General features: G+C 44.7%; 1 protein-coding gene and 1 long non-coding RNA gene across 2 annotated transcripts; one reads left to right on the top strand and one right to left on the bottom strand.

Moving 5' to 3' along the window:
* Positions 1-7252: 7252 nt before the first annotated feature.
* On the bottom strand, positions 7253-16836 carry LOC121832289 (uncharacterized). The gene is made up of 3 exons (XR_006075902.2): positions 16151-16836; positions 15641-15734; positions 7253-7596 (listed from the first exon to the last, which is right to left on the bottom strand). It is a non-coding gene; the product is annotated as an uncharacterized LOC121832289 (long non-coding RNA).
* Positions 16306-23223, top strand: Oxa1l (OXA1L mitochondrial inner membrane insertase). The gene is made up of 10 exons (XM_006988478.4): positions 16306-16422; positions 16831-16977; positions 18455-18668; positions 21210-21353; positions 21571-21656; positions 21811-21975; positions 22128-22232; positions 22335-22497; positions 22721-22801; positions 22881-23223. Exons 1-10 carry the CDS (start codon positions 16360-16362, stop codon positions 22997-22999), a joined length of 1287 nt encoding a protein of 428 aa, XP_006988540.2. The 5' UTR covers positions 16306-16359; the 3' UTR covers positions 23000-23223.
* Positions 23224-23472: the final 249 nt, after the last annotated feature.

Raw genomic sequence — 23472 nt, forward strand, 5'->3', positions numbered from 1 at the left:
TGCCTTCCAGCTCCTCGTCCTTGTCAATGAGGAACTTCCAGAGACCACTGGTCAGCATGGGCTGTGACTTCTTGTTGCTCCCACTCAGGATCTTGAATCTTCTCTACACCTTGTGGCCAGTACCTCTGGGTTCATTGAGAGAATTATTCACTTTTTGGCATATGTTAATTCCAGAAAAAAATGTTAATATTTTTAATAATAGTAGTAATAATGTAAGTATTGGTTGCAAAATAAAGATTTGTGTTATCTCACTTAAAGCTCACAACAGTCTTATGTGATGCCTTTACAGGTGAGGAAACCTATACTTAGAAAAAGTTACTGAGGTCTCGAAAGATACCCAGCTTTGTATCATCAGGATACAAACCTTCCTTCCATCTGAGGCGACCCCCACTAACAGCCGCTGTTCTTTCCAGCCAAATATAAAAGACTTGAGCAATTGTTCCACACTGTTAGAAATTCAAGTAACTGTTTTGTACGCTGTTGGTAATGAGCACTCGCTAAACCAAAATCACTGTAGTTACTGTTATTCTGAACGATGGATTCGATGAGTACTTTTACTTGTTAATACTCATGAGCCAGTAACATACATTACACAGTAAATTGTCATGTGCTGTTTAAGCTCACCGAGAAGCCGGCTCTGAGGGCAGGTTCCGCCCCACTTCAGACCGGAGCATGTTCGTTTTAGAGTGCCCTTCAAGGCCTCTTGTCTGGAAACTGCCTGGGCCCTCAGCTGTGTGAGAAAGGAAAGGAGGGCTAAAGTGAAAATGTCGTGTCCTGGAGAATGGGAGAAGAGCAAACCATTTGAGTAAAACCGTTGTGTCCTTGGACCCTGGGAGGTAACTCATTCCCAGGCACTTCCCCAGAGCAAACGTCTTAGCTGTTGTTTATCCCACGATATAAAACATCCGCTGTGAGAACCCCTAATTGGAATTCTCACCCAGGAGAACTCATCTGCCTGAGCTGCTCTGTGGGGATCGAGGCCAGGACTGACACTCTTGGTCTCTGGGGCTTCTGTGGAATGGCGGAAGTGTCTGATCCAGACTTGATCTTTTGTTCTTCCACTCCTGCTTGCTGAATACTCAGCAAACTCACTCAGTGGAAACCCAAAGCTTGTGGATCATTTCAATGATTTAGAACCGGCAAGTGCCACTTAACTCTTCTTCCCTGGCTTCCGGAACATCATACTCCTTCTCTGTCCACTTTAGTAAACACTGTGGAGGTCAGTTCATCTTTCAGGAGGTCCAGAAGTTTAACAAATGAACATTGCTCTCAACCTAAGTCCAAAGAGTGCAATAAACAACAACTCATATGGTGCTTTTCTGCCCTCCAGAGGCCATTTGACTTCCAACCCGGGGTCAGGGGTGGTTAGAGTTGAAGATGCCTACCCATCTCTATCCTGACCATGAAGCCTCTTAGAAAGCCAACTGATTCCAAAGCCCATCTATGATGTGTGCTGCACTCCGGGGCTGACCTGAAAAGCCTCTTCCTATCCCCCTCCAGCCAATCCAGCCTCCATATGGCATGTTTCTGTCTTGCTCTGGGGAAGCCCTGATGAGAACAGAAACAGAGAAAACCAAGACTTGAAGAGGCTCTGCCCATGCACACCCAGAGTGCTGGTGGCTCGTCCTTCACATTCTTCTCCCTTCCTGTTTTTATTGATTCTCTTCCCCTCTTCTCAGTAGACCAGTGGTTCTCAACCTTCCTGATGCTGCTACCCTTTAGTACAGTTTCTCATGTTGTGCTGACCCCCAACCACAAAATTATCTTTGTTGCTACTTCACGACTGTACTGTTATGTTATACTACTACTATTATGAACTGTAATGTAAATACCTGTGTTTTCCCCATGGTCTTAGGTGACCCCTGTGAAAGGGTTATTCAACCCCCAAAGGGGTTGTGATCCACAGGTTCACTACCCTGTATGTGCTACACTAAACATAATTAACCTTCAAGCATTAATCACTTTAAGTTATAAAATATCCCAGCACAGTGGAATGTCTTCAGGTGCCAGATTCTTACTTTGAAAATCTTGAAGAGTGTGAGAGTCTCACTAAGGGGACGGATGAGCATCCTGGTGGCTCTTCCTCCTTCCTTCACCTCCTTGCCCGTCCTGAGAAGGAGGCAGCATAGCACAAAAGAGACATAGACAGCCCCAGTAAGGCCGCAAAGCAAAGCAGATTTGGGGCCATGAGACATCACTCAGAGCTGGACCGGACAGGTCAGCAGCTCAAGGAGAAAGCCAGAGAGAAAGCCAACCATGCGATTGAAACACTGGTTATGTACAGAGGTTGAGAACATAAGAAAACATGTCAAATGTGAGAGCCATATTTGCTGATAATCAACACAGGACTTTACTTGAGTGGAACTGGAGAAGACCAAGGGGGGGCGGGGAAAACTGAAGCACTAAATTGGAATTGGAGGTACTGATGTTAGTTTATGCTTGACAGATGATGAAAAAGATGGATGGATAAGTAAATACAATTAATGTGTGTATGTGGATATCCTAGTTACAATGAACTTTCTAAGCACTAAAGATTTTGGTTTACAAATATCATTTTCCAAAGAAAACTCTCAGAAGAAATGGGCAATTCCAGAACTGGGGTATAAGATGAGCTTGGAACATCGCATCTTCTTGAACAAGAAAAGCAATTCTCAACGAAGGATGGGGAGATGTTCAAAGGGCCTAGGGCTCAGATTGACAGGATTCTCACTAACCAAAACTGACACAGTTTGAGCTTCATACTAATAATGAGAGTAACAAATCCTAATCCACCAACTAACACAGAATTTGGGATATTCATATTGATATGGATAAATTAATGATGTTATTAAATAAGAAAAAAATTGGGGCAGAGAATGTAGCTCGGTGGGTGCTTGCCTAATCGTTCCCACCCGTTCATTTTAAAGGTGGGGTGGGGGCAGATGGAGAAAGAGCTCAACAGTTAAGATTACTAGCAGCTCACAGCTCCCTGTAACTCCAGGTGTCTGATGCCCTCTTCTGGCCTCGGTGGGCACTAGGCATGCACAAAGTGCTCATACATGCATGTAAGCACTCACACATACACAAAGAATACACATGCCTATAATCCCAGCACCCTGGAGGATCATCCTCAGGGATAAAGTAAATTCAAGGCCGGCCTGCACTACATGAGAGTTACTCTCATTTAACTTAAAGAGAAAAAAAAAAAAGAATGAAATGTTCTTCTTTAGGGGAGACTTTAACTCATAATGCAGAAGGAATAATGCCTTTTAACGGTTGGCATGTAAGGCAAGGGATGTAGTTTAGTTGGTAGAGTGCTTGCTTGGCAGTCACAAAGTCCTGGGTTCAATCCCCAATACCCCATACCCCAGATGCAGTGGGACATGCCTGTAATCTCAGCACTCAGGAAACTCAGGAAACAACTCAGGAAGGCAGGAGGATCTGGAGTTTAAGGCTGTCTTTCCCAACATGGGGATGTCAAGGCCAACCTGGGATACATGAGGCCCTACCCCTCAAAACATTAATAAATAAAAAATTGCCATGTGGCAAATATCACAATAATGACTGAATAGGTTCAAGTACGAAGGCAGGTGCGTGAATGTTTGCAGAGTGTCCTGGTCCTGGTTTCTTTCGGTTACTGTGATAAACACTATGACCAAAAGCAACTTAAGGAGGAAGGTTTGTTGTGTTTTACACTTCCAGGTAACAATTCATCTCTGAGTGGGGGAGCTAGAGACAGAAACCAAGGAGGAACACTGTTTACTGGCTCATTCCCAGGCTCAGTGTAGGCTTCTTTCTTATTCTTCCCAGGACCACTTGGAGTGGCCTTGTCCACGGTAGGCTGGGCCAATCAAAAAAACACCACACAGATATGCCTACAGAACAATCAAGAAAACACCACACAGATATGCCTACAGGACAACCAAGAAAATACCACACATATATGCCTACAGGACAATCAAGAAAACACCACACAGATATGCCTACAGGACAACCAAGAAAATACCACACATATATGCCTACAGGACAACCAAGAAAACACCACACAGATATGCCTACAGGACAACCAAGAAAACACCACACAGATATGCCTACAGGACAACCAAGAAAACACCACACATATATGCCTACAGGACAACCAAGAAAACACCACACAGATATGCCTACAGGACAACCAAGAAAACACCACACAGATATACCTACAGGCCAATCTGATGAAGACGGTTCCTCATTCAAGGTCCTCTCCTCCCAGGTGACTCTAGTTTGTGTCAAGCTGACAAAAAACTAACCAGGACACAGAACCACAGAACAACGGCACAGTCGTGAACTGTTTCCCACAAAATACTACTCGACTGCTCATGAGGAAGTGAACTTAGCAGATGGCAATGTGACCAGGTGATCAAGGTTACCTAACCTCCAGCAACAGGAAAGGCAGAGAAGAGTATAGAATCAACTGTCGGGGCAGCAGGGGTCACTCTTGCCAAAAAAATCCATGACCTGAGGCCGGACATGAAAAAGCATAAGACGAACCCCCAGCTGAGTGAAAGGGTGCACTTTTTTAAACTACCAAGGTCCTAAAAGACAGAAAAAAGAACCAAGAGCTATTATTTGACACCAGCTGACATGCCAACATGGTTGGGGGCAATCTCCCAAGACCCCACCCTTAGATGAAGACTGAAGAAAATCAGCAGTTTCTGAGAGGAGAAATGTCTTCTCCAAGGAGGAGCTTCCTGATAGATTATCCAATTCCAAGTGGACTGTGATAAACACATATACATACAAAGAATACTGAATGGACTCAATAGTGTGTGTGTGTGTGTGTGTGTGTGTGTGTGTGTGAAACAATAATCAAAGAAGAGGACACAGAAGGAGTTGAAATGGGAGAAGAAGGTCTAGAAATGATGTGAATATGGTACACATGTATAAAATTCTCAAAAAAGGTAATTAAAAAAAAGAATAAATATGTAGTCATATTTTTCTTTAGGCCACCAGCTCACAAATAGACATGAAGATTTATTATTAATTATGGAAGCTTGGCCTTAGCTTAGGCTTTTTTCTAACTAGCTCTCATAACTTATTTAACCTGTTTCTATTCATCTACATTCTATCATGTGGCTCAGTTACCTTTCCTCTGTCCCGTATGTCCGACTTGTTCCATGTCCCACTGTCATCTCTCGTACACACAGATTCATCCCTCTGACTTCCTCTCTCCGCCCAGGAAGTCCCGCCTATTCTAGCCTGCCTAGCTATTGGCCATTCAGCTCTTTTTTATACCAATCACAGCAACACATCTTCACACAGTGTACAAATATCCCACAACATAAGAAGCTATTCTAAATTAAAGAAGGGGTCTCAGGAAACAACCCAGTTGGTAAATTACTTGCCTTGCAGTCATGAGAAGTTGAGTTTGATCTAGTCAAGCCAGCCAAGTACTTGACTAAAGGTCCATACCTCGGGAAGGCAGATTCACCTAACACCATATCCCTTTGAGCTGCTGTGATTCCTTCCCAGAATTCTGTTCTCTGTGAGTCACTTATGGAGCTGCAGCCGTCAGCTTTGGTAAACCTTCCTGTCTTTTTTAACGACTCAGAAAACAGTGTTTTCCTGTTCTTTCTTCTCTCTTCTTTCTTAGTATGCTTTCACTGACACTTTGGGCTTCGCTCTTTCTCTGAGCTCCATTGTCTGCCATGTAGTTGACCTCCAGGCCAACTTAGTTACTGTGGCTTTCTCACCTCTTCTTCATCTTCTTCTCTGGGCAGCTGCTGCAACTTAGTTGGCCTCCCCTGAAGCTTTCCTTTTAAATTCTAATAAAAATTTCTTTCATATTCTTTTTGTTTTATTTTTTATTTATTTATTTATTTATTTATTTATTTATTTATTTATTTATTTATTTAGGGTTTTTTTTTTTTGAGACAGGGTTTCTCTTTGTAGCTTTCTGCCTTTCCTGGGGAACTCACTCTTTAGTCCAGGCTGGCCTCGAACTCACAGAGATCCACCTGCCTCTGCCTCCCGAGTGCTGGGATTAAAAGTGTGTGCCACCACCACCCGGCTTGTTTTTGTTTTTCAAGACAGGGATTTCTCTGTAACTGCCCTGGATGTCGTAGAACTCATTCTGTCGACCATGCTGGACTCAGTCTCACAGAGATCCATCTGCCTCTGCCCCCCAAGTGCTGGGATTAAAGGCGTGCACCACTACTGCCCGGCCCATATTGTTTTTGATGGCAGGGGAGGTGGGAAATATTTTATATTTTTGCCTGTTTGATGTCTATGCACTACAGTGCATGCATGCATGCATGCATGCATGTCAAGAACTTTTGGAAGCCAGAAGTGGGAGTCAATCCCAACTCACAGTTATGAGCCACAGTGTGGGTCCTGGACTCGAACCTTGACTCGTCTTGAACCTTGAGCCATCTCTCTGGCTTCTTTGATATTCTTTTTTGAGCACATTCTTAAATTCTTTTATTAACAAGAATAAAGACCTCAACAGGGGACCCCAATTTCCCTGTTAACAAAATGGTAGGATCCAATGATAGAAGTGGGAACAAAAATTTCTGCCTTCCATGTGACTCAGGGACTTTTCCTGGTGATCCTGCAGAAAAAGATTTTGAAAGAGACTGGGACAAGAATGTAGTTATAGCCAAAAGAAAACTTAATATTGTTAGATTGGAATTGATTGAAGTGATGTAAAAATGAAGAAGACTGAAGTCAAGTTCAACAGAAACAGATGGTTCTTTCATTGGTTTGAGGGGCAAGCAACCTTCCAAGAGAATGAAGATCCTACAATGTACAGACAGGGAAACCAAGGTTTAGAGGAGATGGGTGGAGGTAGGAAATAGGGGTCAAGGCAAGGATTTTTGTGGCTTTTCTGAGAATTAGTGGTTGGGTGGACACCTGGGCCTTTCCTGGACCTGAGGATTTGGCTTGGGTTGGGCTTCCTTATTGGAAAGGGCCAATGTTCTTCTCAGGGGACTGGAGATTCCTTAGCTTAGGAGGCTGCACAGTCCTCTGGACTTGCTTATCAGGAGCAATGTTCTTGTTAGGAGAGAAAAGAGTCCTTAATTCACAGGGCCACACAGACCTTCAAGGATGAGCATTTTTTATTTTTTATTTATTTATTTATTTTTGTCTTTCAAGGGATTCTCTGTGTATCCCTGCCTGTCCTGGAACTCACTCTGTAGACCAGGCTGGCCTCAAAATCACAGATATATCCACCTGCCTCTGCCTCCTGAGTGCTGGGATTAAAGGTGTGCGCCACCGCCGCCGCCGCCGCCGCCACACCACCACCACCTGCCTGGCTTTTCTTAATTTTATTTTATTTATTATTGTTATTATTTGTGTATGATGTGTCCACATAGTAAATCCAAACTCCAAACAATTCAGCATTTTCCCAAAACTTGATGTCATATGAAAGTCATTTTGAAGCCAGTAGTTCAATGAGGGGATAAATCTCAATACATTATAAACACAGTGAACAATCAATCTCTAGGGTATCAGTGTGGTCATTTCATGTACTTTTCCACAACCACCCCTCCTCTGAGGGAGTGAGAGTTCATTTTGAAGAATCCCTCAAATGTGGTGGGGAAGGTATAGCGGAAGAAGCAGCATGGCTTGTGGCCCCTGTAAGGAAACAGAGAAAGGAAAATGTCAACCCTCAGCTGGCTTTCTCCTCCAATTCAGGAGAGGGAGCTGCCCATGTTCAGGACAGGCCTTTCCCTTTCAAACTTCCCAACTGCTCTGGAAAATCCCTCATGGGCGTATCCAAAGGTATACCTCATCAAGGCCCAAAGTGCATCTTTATCTAACTGGCAATCACAATTAACTATCACAAGCCAACTTGGCACCCACACACATCACTTTAAACCATAATATTTCACTCCTGTCCCTTAAGTCTCATATTCATTCCATAATTCAGAACACTTTTAGTCCATACCTGAGGGTCCCCTAAGTCCTAACAGTTACATCGGTGTTCAAAAGTCTAAGTTCAAAGTTTTCTCTGAGAATCAAGGTATTCTTTTGCTGTGGAACAATCTTTGTACACTGTAAATATGTATTTCTCTCATTGGTTAATAAAGAGCTGACTGGCCTATAGTTGGGCAGGAAGAGATTGGGTGGGAGAGCCAGACTAGGAAGACGCCGGGAAGAAGAAGGGCAGAGTCTGAGGAGTTTGGTGGAGATGCCATGTGATGCAGAGTGAGCAGGATGGGCAGTACACAGATTAATAGAAATGGGTTAATTTAAGTTAGAAGAGCTAGTTAGTAACAAACCTAAACTATCGACTGAGCAAATCTAAATAATAATAAGTCTCTGTGTGGTTATTTGGAAACTGGCTGGTGAGAAAGAAAAATCCATCTACATTCTTTTAGCTTTGAGTCCCTATAAAAATAAAGGGAGGCAGAGGCAGATGGATCCCTAAATTCGAGGCCAGCCTGGTCTACAGAGCAAGTTCCAGGACAGTCAGGGCTACACATAGAAACCCTGTCTCAAAAAAAACGAAAAAGAAAAATTCAAGTCACAGGCTACAGAGTCAGGTCCGGCAAGGCCGTAAGAGGATGCTGACTCCTCGGGAGCTATGCTGACTCCTCGGGAGCTGCGCTTACACAGGCAGTTGTAAGACAATTGACACAGGTGCAAACTCAGGTTCTCTACAGGAGCAGTATGTGCTCTTAACCACTGAGCCACCTCTCCAGCCTCAGTGCCAAGTTCTGCTGTCCGCCTAAGACGCCACCTAGACAGGGCTGCAGCAGCCTCTGTGTGCCGTCAGGTGACAGTTTTCCAAAGAGATACTCTACAGGGTCTGTTGTTGTTGTTGTTGTTGTTGTTGTTTGTTGTGGAATATTTGTTTACACTGTGTGAAGATGTGCCACTGTGGTTGGTTTAATGAAGAGCGGAATGGCCCACAGCTAGGTGGGAGAGAAGAGGCAGAACTTCCAGGGAAAGAGAGGACTCTGGGAAGAAGAGAAGCAGAGAAGCCAGAGACACACAGAAGAAGTCAGACATCGGGTACAGAGGAGAGGTAACTGAGCCATGTGGCAGAACATAGATTAAAAAAAAAAAAAACAGGTTAATTTAAGTTATAAGAGTTAGTTAGGAAAAGCCTAAGTTAAGGCCAAGCTTCCATAGTTTATACAAAGTCTCCATGTCATTATTTGTGAGCTGGCAGCCCAAAGGAAAGTTCAGCTACAAAGTCTGATGAGAAAGCTTGCTACAGTTCTTGTTGTTGTTGTTGTTGCTGCTGTTGCTGCTGCTGCTGCTGCTATTTTCTGGCACTATCTTTTCAAATGAGTAGTTTCCCCCATGGATTTTTAGGGTTGAAGTGGGTTACTTCAGGGTAGTTCTTCTTTCTCTTATTCTTGAGACAGGGTCTGACTCTGTACTCCAGGCTGTCCTGGAACTCACCTTGCAGTCCAGGCAGGCCACACACTGCAGTGAACCTCTTTCCTCAGGCACCTTCTCCCTGTGCAAAGCACTAGCTTTCCTTAGCTCACCAATCTCTCTAAAAATTAGAACTACTTTGTCCACATTCACCACGTGCAAAACTTTAATTGGGTTCTCTCTCCTCTCCTCACCAGACCGCACACCTCTCTCTGTCTTTCTGCCTCTGTCTCTGTCCTTCTGTGTGTGTGTGTGTGTGTGTGTGTGTGTGTGTGTGTGTGTGTGTGTGTGTCTATCACAAAATCTGGGTATGTACAGTGAACAATAACCATGCCACAGACTGAATGATAGGCTGCCTTGAAAGACCCAACAGAATGAAGCCAAATATTTTGCAAAAATGTCCTAAAATTGGATTCTGGCCCAGCTTCTAACAGAGTCCTTGTTCTCCTCTACAACTTCATGAGTAAACCTTAATAATCACTAAGCTGGTCTTCTAAGCATTCACAAAATAGCCCACTAAGCTCTGTTGACAACATTCTAATGCTTCTATAGCCCACAGCTCCAAATTCTTCCACATTCCTCCAAAAATCCAGTTTTGAAAGCCTAAGAACCACATGGTGAGATTTTAGCACATCAGTGACCCCACTTCTGGTACCGATTCTCTGTTGGTTACTTTTCTGGTTGCTGTGACTAAATATCTGACAAAAGAAACTTGAGGGGGGAGTTTATTTTGACTCACAATTTGGATGAATACAGTCCATGATGCCAGGAAGGTATGGCTATGGGAGTGTCTCAGTCCACGATGCCAAACAGGAAGCAGAGGAAGGAGAATGGAAGGCCAGCACACCTATTTTACCTTCTCTCTTACTGCTCTCTCTCTACTGTAGTCAGACTTGTCCTGTTTCTACTTGAGTATTATCAACAATATGCCAAATACTTTTTTAAATAGTGAATAGTATTTTAAATAGATTGAATTGTATCTCCTCCAAAATTCACATGTTGAAGTCTTAACCTGATACCTCCAAATATAATTACACTTAGACATAATATTTTTAAATGTAATTTTTTTCATTTTTATTTACATATATGGCAGGGTACATGTGCACATGAGTTCAGTGCCCATCATGGAGCTGGAGTTTCAAGAAGCTGTAAATCACCTGCATGGGTGCTAGGAACTGAACTCAGGTCCTCTGTAAAAGCAGTACATGCTCTTAACTACAAAACCATCTTTCTAGCCCCCCAAAAAAATGAAGTCTTTAAACGGTTTATTAAATTAAAATGAGGTTTTTCTTCCTTTGGGAGAGTTGGGTTGGAAGAGGCTTATGTGTTTGGTTGTTTTAGGAAGAACCCTAATCCAATATGACTTGCATTCTTCTAAGAGGAAACTTTCTGGATGTAATGACATGTACCTATAAGCCTAGCACTCAGGAAGCTGAGACAGGAGGATCATAAATTCAAGGTGTACCTAGGCTACATACATTTTATGAATAGCTTCATGTTTGATCATTGCTATAATTTGGACCCTGAGTGTCCCCTAAAGGCTTGACATTGGAGACTGGCATTATTTGGAGTCAGTAGCAGAAGTTAAGTCATTGAGAGTGTGCCTTTGAGAAGAATATTGGAACTCTGGCCCCTTCCCACCCTTTGCCTCCCATTCACCCTCAGGTGAACAGACACTCTCTGCCATGTGCCTTTGCCACAAAGTAATGTGTCACCATGGTGGAAGCAATAAAGCTAAACAATCTCTGTTTTCCATGGTTTCCTTCACTACTAAGCTTGACTGTCCTGGAACTTGTTCTGTAGACCAGGTTGGCCTCAAACTCAGAAATCTGCCCACCTCTGCCTTCTGGGTGCTGGGATTAAAAGTGTGTACCACCACATTGGGCCTAAGCTTTTCTTTAATTCCTTTTACAAGTTGGAAACTGAGTTGGGTGAGATCTGCCTGCCTCTGCCTCCCAAGTACTGGGATTAAAGGTGTGCACCACTACCCTCCCCCTTCACCCTCTGCCTAAGCTTTTCTTTAATTTCTCTTCACAAGTTGGAAACTTAGCTGGGGGAATCTTGCCCCACCACTCCCTTTATTCCATTTTTTAATGTGTTTATCTCCTTTACTTCCATTCTACTTCCTCCTGCTCTTTTTCTCCTCAAATTATATATTTTGTATTTTCTCTTGCTCTCACATGCTCCTTTTCATTATACATCCTTATAAGCATGAACACTAGTAACCACATGACAGAGTCTATACTAGGCTGCTTTAGAATTTCCTCTGAAATCTCTTGAGCCATCCCTCCACAGTTCAAATCATTCTCAGCACCATTGTCTTCCATGTCCCTACTAGTATGGCCAATTAAGCAGTGCTTAAAACATTACATGGCTTTCCTAACCCAAAGTACCAAAGTCCAAATTCCTCTGAACAAAAGAATGGTCAGGCCTATCACAGCAATACTCCCAGTCCCTGGTACCAACTTCTGTCTTAGTTAAGGTTTCTATTGCTGTGAAGAGACATCATGACCATACCAATTCTTATAAAGGAAAACATTTAATGGGGTAGCTTATAGTTTCAGAGATTTAATCTATTATCATCATGGTAAGACATGATGGTGTGTGGGCAGACATGGTACTGGAGCTGAGAATCCTACATCTTGATCAGCAGGCAACAGGAAGTGAACTGAACCACTGGGTATGGCTTGAGCATATATGAGACCTCAAAGCCCACCTCCTCAGTGACACACTTCCTCCAACAAGACCACACCTACTCCAACAAAGCCACATCTCCTAATAGAGCCACTCCCCATAGGCTTATAGGGGCCAATTACATTCAAACTACATCAACTACAATTACATGTATATTATACCATTAAATATTATCTCACAGGCCACTGAGTCTATGTATAAATTTTTAGCCTTTCCCCTGCCCTGTGCCTTAGTTTAAATGGTCTCTATTGTCATCTTCAAATTCACTGGTATTTTCTTTTACAGACTAATATGCTGTTAGTTGATCTAATGAATGAATCATTCACTTTCAAATATTCTATTTCTTTTCTTTCTTTTTTTCTAAGACAGAGTCTCATTATGTAGCTCAGACTGGCCTCAAACTTACTATACAGTGAAGGATGACCTTGAACTTATGATCTACCTGCCTCTATCTCCAAGTGATGGGATTACAAGTATGTGTCACAATGCCCAGTATATTTAGTGCCGGGATCAAACCCAGGGTTTTGTGCATGCTAGGCAAACACTCTACCCATCTGAGCTACATCCCCAGCTATCTGTGAACTGTGTCTTCAATCTCTACATTTTCCACTTGGTTTTTATTTAAGTTCTCTGATTTTGCCTTTGGCTCTCATTATACTAATTTTTCTTTTAAATTATTTTTCTTTTATCTTGGTTTTTGCTTAATTGTACTTGTTTTGATTTTGGTTCTAGAGAGCAAATCAAGAGCCTCATACATGCTAAGTATGGTTTTGTTACCTTTTAACTCTGAAACCTGGCTGTTTCAACATCATTTTCTGCTAACTCATCATCTCTGTTATTTCTAGGTGTGTTCATTCATTTTCTCTGTTCCTATTGATATTTCAATTTTTTTAATCACTTACTTTTATTTCATGTGCATGAGTGTTTGCCTGCATGTATGCTTGTGCACTACATGGGTACCTGGTGCCTGATAAGACCAAAAGAGGATGTCTGATCCCCTGAAACTAGAATGAGAGGCATTATGAGCCACTGTGTGGATGTAACCACTGAACAACTTCGCCAGCCCTGATTTTTCAGTCTTTTAAATGTCTATTAATTTTTATCAGATACTGAATAGTGTGAACATTACATTGTTGAGTGTCTAGATTGTATTATTGTCCTTAAAGTATTGTTCTATTTTGTTTGGGCATTTTTGTGTAGATTAGATTAATCTCTTTTTTAAAAAATTTGTTTTGTTTTGCTTGTTTGTTGAGACAGGGTCTCACTATGTAGCTCTGGCTGTCCTGGAACTCACTGTGTAGACTAGTCTGGTCTCAAACTCACAGAGAGCCACCTAACTCTGCCTTCTCAGTGCTGGGATTAAAGGTGTGCACCACCACATCTTGTAGGTGGAGTTTTTTTTTTTTTTAATCAGGATAGTAGGTCAGGTCTGTCCTGCCAGCCAGCTCCCAAATAAACACACAGAGACTTGTTATTAATTATATGTGCTCAGGCAACAGCTTAGGCTTGTTTTTAAGCTAGCTCCTATAACTTAAATTAACACATTTCCATCAACCTATGTGCTGCCCCAAGGCTCATTCACCTCATCTATGTACTTTACATCCTGTTCACTCTGTCTTGTTGTGTCTCCTTGCCCTTAACTCCGCCCCTCTTCTTCCCAGCCTCCTCTTAGTTTGGCTTTCCCACCAAACTTATTTTCACCTAGCTACCAGACAGTCAGCTCTTTATTAATCCAATAAGAAAGCACCTTGGCAATGACACATCTTCACGGTGTGCAAAAAGATTATTTTATAACAACATTTGGCTTTAAAGAAGTTTCTTATGTGCATGCATGTTGTATTTGCATGTATGTATGTGCATCACTTGCCTGGTACACACAGAGGCCAGAAGAGGGTGTAAATGCCCTGGAACAGGAGTTACAAATGGTTGTGAGCTGCCATATGGGTGCTAGGAACCAAATCAACTCCTCTGCAAAAGCAGAGTGTTTTTAACCACTGAGGCATCACACCAGCCCCTATTGATAAACTTGTTTGTTTATTTAGTCCACAAATTTAAAATATCAACCACTAGTGACTTCAAGATTATTTATTCTTGCTGGGCAGTGGTGGTACATTTTTTTTTGTTTGTTTGGTTTTGGTTTTTGGTTTTTTGAGACAGGGTTTCTCTGTGTAGTTTTGGTGCCTGTCCTGGATCTCGCTCTGTAGACCAGGCTGGCCTCGAGCTCACTGAGGTCTACCTGGCTCTGCCTCCCAAGTGCTGGGATTAAAGGTGTGCACCACCACCACCTGGCTATGGCACACATCTTTAATCCCAGCACTCAGGCAGCAGAGGCAGGTGGATCTCAGAGTTCTAAGCCAGCCTGGTCTACAGAGTGAGTTCCAGGACAGCCAGGGCTACATACAACCCTGTCTTTGAAAAAAAAAAAAAAAACTGAGCAAGCATAGCAACTGCCTATAATCCCAGCACCTAAGGAGGCAGAGAGAACAGACCTCACCAGGGCAAGCTGGCAAGCTAGACTAGCTGGAATTGATTAGCTCCAGGTTCGGCAAGAGATCCTGCCTCAATAGAGACTGACTGAAGAAGACACCCAAAGCTTACTTTGGGCCTTCATATGCGTGGTGAGTCTTTCCTTGTCCCACCTATCAACTCCCAAATAACCACATGGAGACTTCTTATTAATTATGAAAGCTTGGCTGATAGCTTAGGCTTGTTTCTAACTAACTTTTATAAATTAAATTAACCTATTTCTATTAATTTACGTGCTGCTACATGGCTCATAGCTTGTTACCTCATCTCCTACAGGTCATGCTTCCTCTGCATCTACTGGTGACTCCATCCTTCTTCTTCCCAGCATTCTCTGTGCCTGGAAATCCTGCCTAGCTATTGGCCATTTGGCTTTTTATTAAACCAATCAGAAGTGACATATCTTTACAGTGTTCAAAAAGATTATTCCACAACATACATAAGACCATGTACACACACACAATACACTCCAAAATAAAAGTCACAAAATAAATTTAAAGCCTGGATATAGCTCAGTGGTTAAGAGTGCTTGCTGCACTATGCTGAGTACCAGAGTTTGGATCCCAGCACTCATGTAACAAACACCTCCAACTCCAGCTCAGAGAGATCCAACGCCCTCTTCTGGCCTCAGAGAATGCACACCCTTGCACACACACACACACACACACACACACACACACACACACACACACACAGTTTTTTTAAGTTAAAAAAAATCTATCAGATAAACTTTAAATACGTCTTTATTCCCCCAGAAAATCAGTAGCTTCTAAGCATATGGAGAACTACATATGATCAATCCCCACCTTTCTGAGCATTAATTATTTTTCACATTACACATTTTTTAAGACAAGTTCTCTATTTGTAACCCAGGCTGACCTTGAACTCATCATCTCCCTGCATCAACCTCCTCCTCAGTGCGAGGATCACAGGCAAGCAACACCATGCCCAGCTTGCTTCGCCTTACACTTTAAGGAGGCTTTCAGTTCCAAGAAATAAATAACTAAGTCTACAAATAGTTGATAACAAGCTCGAAACAGCAGATCAATGACAGAAAGTTCAATTTTCATACTTAGTCTCATTTCCTCATGGACACAGTTATTTCCCAGAAGCTGCCTTCCACACAGTTCTGTCAGATTTCAGGCTACTTTCAAATTTCATTGGATCTGTAATTACAGTATTATCTTTCAGTAAGAATTGAATGTCATTAGACAAAAACCCATGCCAAGTACAGATATGAAGGCTCTTGTTTTGTCTTGACTTTTCTGGTTTGCCTGTTTGTGGGGTTATTTCTGGTTTGGGTTTTTTGTTTCTTTGCTTTTTTTTTTTTTTTACAAGGTCTCTCTCTTGCAGTCCTGGCTGGCCTTAAATACACTAGGGAACCCAGACTGACCTCGAACTACTAGTCATCCTCCTGCCTCTGCCTCCCAAATGCTGAGATTATAGACGCAGGGCACCCTTCCAAACGTGAAGGCTATTTTTAACCAAGAAATCAGGGGACAATTAAGGTTTAGAAAATGGAAGGGGAAAAAAGGGGGAAATATGCCATGTTAAACAATGTCAATAAACAGCGGCCACCAACCTGTCTCTTTGCTTCAATCTCTGCGCTATCTTGTTGCCGACGTCACCTGTTGAGGCTTCTTAACCACTTCAAATATGACCGCCTTAGCTTCATTCTCCCTCGCTACTGTGACGACAGGCCTGACTTCCTGCCCATTTCCAAAATGGCCTCTCCCGCAGCGTCAAAGTTCCGAGTGCGCACGCGCGAAAGTAAGTTCTCTTCCCGGCAAAATGGCGCTGAGTTTAGTGTGCGGCCGCCGGCAGCTTTTGCGCCTCCTACGGCCTCAGCGTTCGGTAAGGTTGCGTCCGTACCGCCGGGATGCTGCCTCGTCCCTGTCACCTGAGCTGAGGTCACGAGCAGACGCTGACCTGGTCCCTGGGACCTGCGTGTCATGACCTCGGGTCGCGTGAGGACAGAGCAGGGTTGCGGCCAGGGGTGGGTGGCCCGGTTCCTCTGTAGCTGTCTGGGAGCTGCCTTCGACCCTGAGCCCTGACCTCCGGGCCCCGTCGCCGGGCTTCAGGAACGGGATGCGGGGGAGCAGGGCCCGGGCTGCACCCTGCACGCTCCAGGGCACGCCTGCGGGGCCTGCAGTCTGCACGCCCTGAACAGCGGTGCCCCGAGTGCTGCAGCAGACTGCCTGCGGGAGAGCGGGGTCGGCTGGGACTCAAGGGCTTCCTTCCCTTCTCCCTTCACACGGTCAGTTCCACAGCGTCGCAGGGTCCCAGAAACCGCTGGCCACTGAGCTCCTCGTCGCAGCCCGCCTGGGTAGTGGGCGGCCACACTACGCTCTGCTCGCCTTAAGTCCTCGCTGCATCAGTACTTCCGCTACCTTCTTTGCAGAAGCCCAGGTAAGAGGTTCCCACGGATGTCTGGAGCATAGGTCGTGGGCCAGTTTCTTTTGTTCTGTTTGTTGTTTTGTTTTGTTTTGTTTTGTTTTATTTTGTTTTGTTTTGTTTTGTTTTGTTTTGTTTTGTTTTGTTTTGCGGGAGAGAGAGAATGTGTAGCAGAGTTCTTTTCCACACTCCACGCAGTTCCACATCATTAGCCTCTCTGTTTGGAATAGAAATAGATGCACAGTAACTCAGCGGGCAAACTCTTGAAAGTACACGAGAAGTTTGCCGGGCAGGTGAGATGGCCCAGCAGTGCAAATGCGATTGCCTTGCAACCTTGGTAACCTGGGTGCCAGTCCTGGAACCCAAGTAAAGGTGGAGCCGGTTGTGGCTCAGCCCCTGGAATCCCAGCACTTGGGAGGCAAAGGCGGACAGATCTCTGAGTTCAAAGCCAGCCTGGTCAGCATAGCAAGTCAGGGATACATAGTGAGACCCTGTCAAAAAAAGAAAAAGAAAAGAAAAAAAGTAAAGGAGAAAGGCAAGAACTGGCTAAACAAAGTTGTTCTCTGACTTCCACACATGCCGTGGCATGCATGAATGCCTACACACATCATGCACGCACAATAATGCTAAATTTATTTAAGTTTTGTATTGTATTTCAAAGTGTGTCGCACACAAGACAATAATGTGAAATGTGATTATGAGTTTGTGTATTTATATGCTGAATAGATGTGATTCTGTGAATACTGTTTCTTAGAAGACTATGTAGATTTTTGTTGGGTTTATTTTTTTAATTTATTTTATTATGTGTATGTGTGTGACTGTGTACATGTGGTCATGGGTGCCCATGAACACCAGAAGAGGGCAATAAAAACCCCCAAAGGTGAAGTTATAGGTGATTGAGTGCTGCCCTCCAAGGGTGCTGGGAACCAAAATTGGACCCTCTTCAAGAGCTCTTAACCCCTGGGCCATCTCTTGGGGATATACTCAATAATAGACCTCTTAGCATGCACAAGGCCAGCCCAGGCTGCAGAGCAACCAAGATCCCGCCTCCAAAACTAACCCTCTCCCCCCCCCCCAAAAAAAAAACAACTGAGTTGACTTAAAGAGAAACTGGGGGCTGGAGGCTAACTCAGTGGTCTATGTACTTGTCAGATGTGTGTGAGGCCCTGAGTTCAGTCCCCAACACAAAACAATAAAAGAATCTCAAGGACTGTAGTTTCAGAATATGAAAAGGTTGATGACCATGATGCTCAAACACAAAGTCTGGGAAGTGTGACGTGGGAAGCAGTTTCCCTGCCTCCCCAGGGGGAAGCCATGAGACACTCATGTAATTCTTCTTCTGCTAGTGGCAAATCTAATGTCCTTTGAAAGCGGGAATGTGTAGACCCATTGGGCATCTGGGAGAACGAGAAGTAAAAGAACTGGTTAGTCTGAGGGAACCTCGCCTTTTGTACGTCCCACTTATTATGATACTTGGCCTCCTTCCTCACAGGTCCAGGCACCTCCTGTTGTTCCCGCCACCCCCACCCCTCCTGCAGTACCGGAGGTGGCTTCCGGAGGAGCTGCAGATGTCGTCCAGTGTGCTGCAGAACAGAGCTTCACTGAACTGGGGCTTGGGTCTCACACCCCAGTGGGATTCATCCAGAACTTGTTGGAATTTATGCATGTTGACCTGGGCCTACCTTGGTGGGGGGCCATTGCCATATGTGAGAGTCCATCCTGAGTGAGGGTAGAGGGCATGGGGACTGAGAAATGGGGGCAGAACCTCAACGACGGCGGTTCTGTCGGTGGATTAAGGAAACGGGTGCAGAATTTAGAGGTCAGAAGCAGATGATTCAAAGAGGGATGATAACGCTCAACCTTTATTTCCTAAAGAGCATTAGAAAAGTATGTCATATGTGATTCAAAACATACAGATATTTTAAGAGGGTTTAAATAGCCGGACTGTGGTATTGCAGAGGCAGGTGGATCTCTGTGATTTGGGGGTCAGGCTGGTCTGCCAAGTAGGTTCCAGGACAGCCAGGGCTGTTATACAGACAAACCCTATCTTGAAAAAAAAAAAATGTTTTTCAACAACTTTGATTGAGCTAGGTGTGGTGGTATACACCATTACTCCCTGGAGGATCTCTGAGTTTGAGGCCAGTCTGGTCTACATAGCAAGTTTCATGCCTGCAAAGGTAACAGAAACCCTGACTGGAAAAAGCGGGGAAAGGGAGCTGGAGATGACTCAGTGGTTAAGAGCACAACTACTTTTGCAAAGAACCCAGGTTTTATTCCCAGCACCCACACAGTGGCTTACAACTGTCTTACCTCCATTTCCAGAGGATCTGATGCCTATTTTGGCCTTCATGGGCATATATATATATATATACACATAGACAGGCAAAACACCCATACTCATTAAATAAAAATGAATCTCTTGTTCTTACTTTATTTTTGTTCTATATGTATGAGTGTTTGTCTGAAAGTGTGCCTGTGCATCACGTGTATGCACTGCCTGAGTGCAGTGATCTTGCAACTGTGAGGCAAGGGCAAGTTCTCAAGCCCCTCGGTTTTTAGGTTGGTTTGTTTGTTTTTTGTTGTTGTTGTTGTTTTAAAGATTAATTTTAGCATGCGTGCACTAAATTTCATCTTTAAAAACTCATGAATGTGTATTCATGCATGCATTTGCCTGTGAGTACGTCCACTTTCCTGCAGAAGCCAAAAGAGTATTGGGTCCCTTGGAGTTACAGGGAGTAGTGAACTATCCCACATGGGTTCCGGGAACCAAACTCAGGTCCTCTGCAAAAACAGCAGTCACCCTTAACCACCAAGCATCGTCTTGACTGTTTGAAGTGTGGGACAGTAAGACCTCAAACTCTTTTTTTTTTTTTTTTTTTTTTTTTTTGGTTTTTCGACACAGGGTTTCTCTTGTGTAGCTTTGCACCTTTCCTGAAACTCACTTGGTAGCCCAGGCTGGCCTCGAACTCACAAGAGATCTGCCTGGCTCTGCCTCCCAAGTGCTGGGATTAAAGGCGTGCGCCACCAACGCCCGGCTTGTTTGTTTGTTTGTTTGTTTGTTTTTGGGTTTTTTTTGTTTTTTTTTTGGTTGACCTCAAACTCTTGATCCTCTTGGCCTCTCTGGTGCTGGCCGAGATTAGAAGCCTGCCCCACCATTCTGGGTTTCAGTGCTTCCGGTTTACGCTGAGTATGCAGACAGCTGTCACGTGCTTGTGTGTTCTTTGAGGGACCCGGTGGACCCACCACTTTCTAGTCTTTGACCCTCAGCCCTCTGGGTTTTGCTAAAGTCACCTCACTGTGACTGCTGGTGATGCTGTTACTCAGTCCGCTTTCTCCTCAAACTTGGTCTTCCTGCATTTGACACTTTAGAGCCTGAAGGTTATCCTTTGGCTTTTGTGAAAATCTCTCCTGTCCCCTCCCCGTCTTTTCTTGTTTTTCTATCCACACTCTCCCATGTTTGTTACCTGATACTCCACCTTTCTTCAGTGATGTCTTCTGGGTTGTACCCTTGCTTTCTTCCTAGCCCAGACCCACTGACATGGCTACAGACAGTGTGAACTAAGTAGTGGAATGGCCAGTAGACAGGAGTGTAAGGGAGGAGAAAAGGTGAAGCCACCAGAATGTGGTGGAGCACTACTTTAGGGACCTGTAAAGTGGCTGGCCAGCTTTGTTCTAAGCCGGGCATGGCGGGTGACACATACCTGTGTCTATAGCACTAGGGAGGCTGAGGGAGGATGATCATGAGTTCAAGGCCAGCTTGTACACACCAAGACCCTGTCCCAAAAAACAAAATCATGCTTCATTCCAAGACTCAGAGTTGTGTAGAGGTGCTAAACAGGGTGAAGGTTCTGGGTGGATGTTTCTCCTTTATCGTGGGTGACTTAGTGTGTGTATTTTCATTTACACTTACCAGTTGAGGAGAAAGTGTCCACTGGTAATAGAAAAGTTTGGAGGCTATTGAAGTTCCAAAGGAACTTTTGCTGGATGGTGGTGGTGGTGGTGGTTGTGGTGGTGGATTTTCAGGGAAACAAGATCCCTGCTCATCTTCTTAGAGAAGTTGTGCTGAACTTGTATTCTAACACAGCAGTCTGAGCCTCGAAGAGCTAGGTGTAGCCTGTTCTTTCTTCTGGGCCCCTTGGGTGAGAGCCATAGTGTAGAAAAGACTGGAATAAGACTTGGAGTGGGGACCCTAACCCTTCAGCCTTCCAGCTTTTCACTGCACTCCAAGTCCATGGTGTATCTTCCAGGTACGGTCCTCGCCCGCTGCCTCGTCTTTCCTCTGATTGTGAAGGGCCAGCGAGAAGCAGCCAAGATCCACAACCACATGCCAGTGATACAGAAGTTTTCTACTAAAATCAGAGAGGCCAAGTTGACAGGAGACTATGCTGAGTGTGAGTTGGTTACAGGGCAAGTGTGGGATAGAAGCGCTTTGCACTTGGGGCATTCTGCTTTGGAAGAGGGGCAGGCGCTGTGTATGGTTGGGCAGTTCTGATAAGTCTAAAGGTTTATCCATTCCTCGAAAAGTTCACGGACCCAAGACGAGGATGTTCACCTTCTCTGATGTCTCTCTTAACCCAGTAACGCATATTCATATTCCTCCCCTTACAGTTCACAGGGCCACCTTAGAGATGACACGCTATCAGAAGAAGCATGATCTTAAACTCTCCAGGCCGCTCATTCTACCTCTCACTCAGGTGAGCAAAAATGTTCTCCTGCTTGTTCACCCTGAGCCCACCAAGTTGTCTCCTGCTTCCCATGTCCCAGGATCCCCAGAGAAGCAGGCGACGGTGACATGCATGGCTTGTAGTGGTGGGGTTAGATGTGCTGATGGTTTCTCCTGTGTGACAGGCCCCCATCTTCATCTCCTTCTTCATTGCCTTGAGAGAGATGGCCAATCTGCCTGTGCCCAGCCTGCAGACAGGTGGGCTCTGGTGGTTCCAAGACCTCACAGTATCTGATCCCATCTACGCCCTGCCCCTGGTAGTCACTGCCACCATGTGGGCTGTCCTTGAGGTAAGCTGGGGCTGGCCAAGCACGAGACCTACCAGTAAACAGTGAGTAGGGATGAAGCGCTGTGCAGAATGGACCTCCCATCCCCTGGAAGAGCAAAGTTGATGGGCCAGGGGTTGGCATTTACTGTTCTTTTTCCTCAACCCTTTTGACAGCTAGGAGCCGAGACAGGCGTGCAGAGCGCTGACCTCCAATTCATGAGGACTGTTTTCAGAGTGATGCCCCTGATGCTCTTGCCCGTGACCATCCACTTCCCCTCGGTAGGTAATGGCCTTGTGGCTGTCTCCAGGTCCTTCCACCTAGTGCCTCTGAACAAGCTGACTGGACACTCAGCTCTGAGCATCTTCTCTTCCCTCATGCAGGCAGTGTGCATGTACTGGCTCTCCTCCAATATGTTCTCCCTGTGCCAAGTGGCCTGCCTCCGGATTCCAGCTGTGCGCACAGCGCTGAAAATCCCCCAGCGTGTCAAGCATGACACTGACACACTGCCTCCTCAGGAAGGCTTCCTGGAGAGCTTCAAAAAAGGTAAGGGGTGTTGGGCAGTGTGGTGAGGAGAACCTGTAATCCCAACAGGCAGGAAGCCAAAGCAGGATTGCACTCACTACCTAACCAACCGAGGCTCCCTGGTGGGCTCAAGACCAGCCTGGGCTTTGGAACTTAAGACTTCTTGAAAAGGAAAGGGCAGGGAGGTCAGGACCAGGAGAAAGTAGCCTAAAAATAGAGGGTGACTGCTTCTCTCCTCACACAGGCTGGAAGAAAGCCGAAATTGCACATCAGCTCCAAGAGCGTGAGCATCGAATGCAGAAGCAGTTGGATCTAGCAGCCAGAGGTAAGGAAGCCTTTCAGGCTAAGTTCTGTCTTCTGTTTCTTTCTCTTCGTTCATTGAGATTTGTTCTCTCTTCTCCCAGGGCCCTTACGACAGACTTTTACCCACAACCCTCTGCTACAGCATGATCCAAGTCACCCTCCCAACACCCCCAAAAGCAGCAAGCCAAAGTCAAAGCCTTGGCATGACACACTTGGCTGATTTCTAGTCTGTGCTCATTCTGACAAGAACTCTGCATCTTCAGGGACTCCTCCTCCAAACAGACTTGATGGTGTGTCCTCGCCTCCGACCTGGCAACTCCAGGACTTGGAAGTGTCCGTTTTAAAACGTATTGCCACTACAGACTCTTACTCCTGTGTATAAAAGCACTAGAGAGCCAACCGGCCTTCTCATCCAGCGTCAGTAAACGTCTGTCTTGTCTGGGCTTCTTGATGTCTCTTAAATACGGAAGGGGAGTTGTGCTTCGGAACTTCCACAGGGTGGAAGGCAATTGCCCACACTCGCCCTTGCTCTTGGGAAGGAGCTTCGTGTTTTAATCTGGGCTTCAAAGCTCAGACCTACCTCACACACTGTCCATCTACATTTGCATCTGCATTGTAGAGGTATGGTGGGCAAGACTGTATGGCAGTCTCTTGTGGTACCAGGGATTGATCCTAGATCTCCAGCCCTGAACC

This window comes from Peromyscus maniculatus, chromosome 9 (assembly GCF_049852395.1).
Source record: "Peromyscus maniculatus bairdii isolate BWxNUB_F1_BW_parent chromosome 9, HU_Pman_BW_mat_3.1, whole genome shotgun sequence".
Taxonomy (NCBI): Eukaryota; Metazoa; Chordata; class Mammalia; order Rodentia; family Cricetidae; genus Peromyscus; species Peromyscus maniculatus.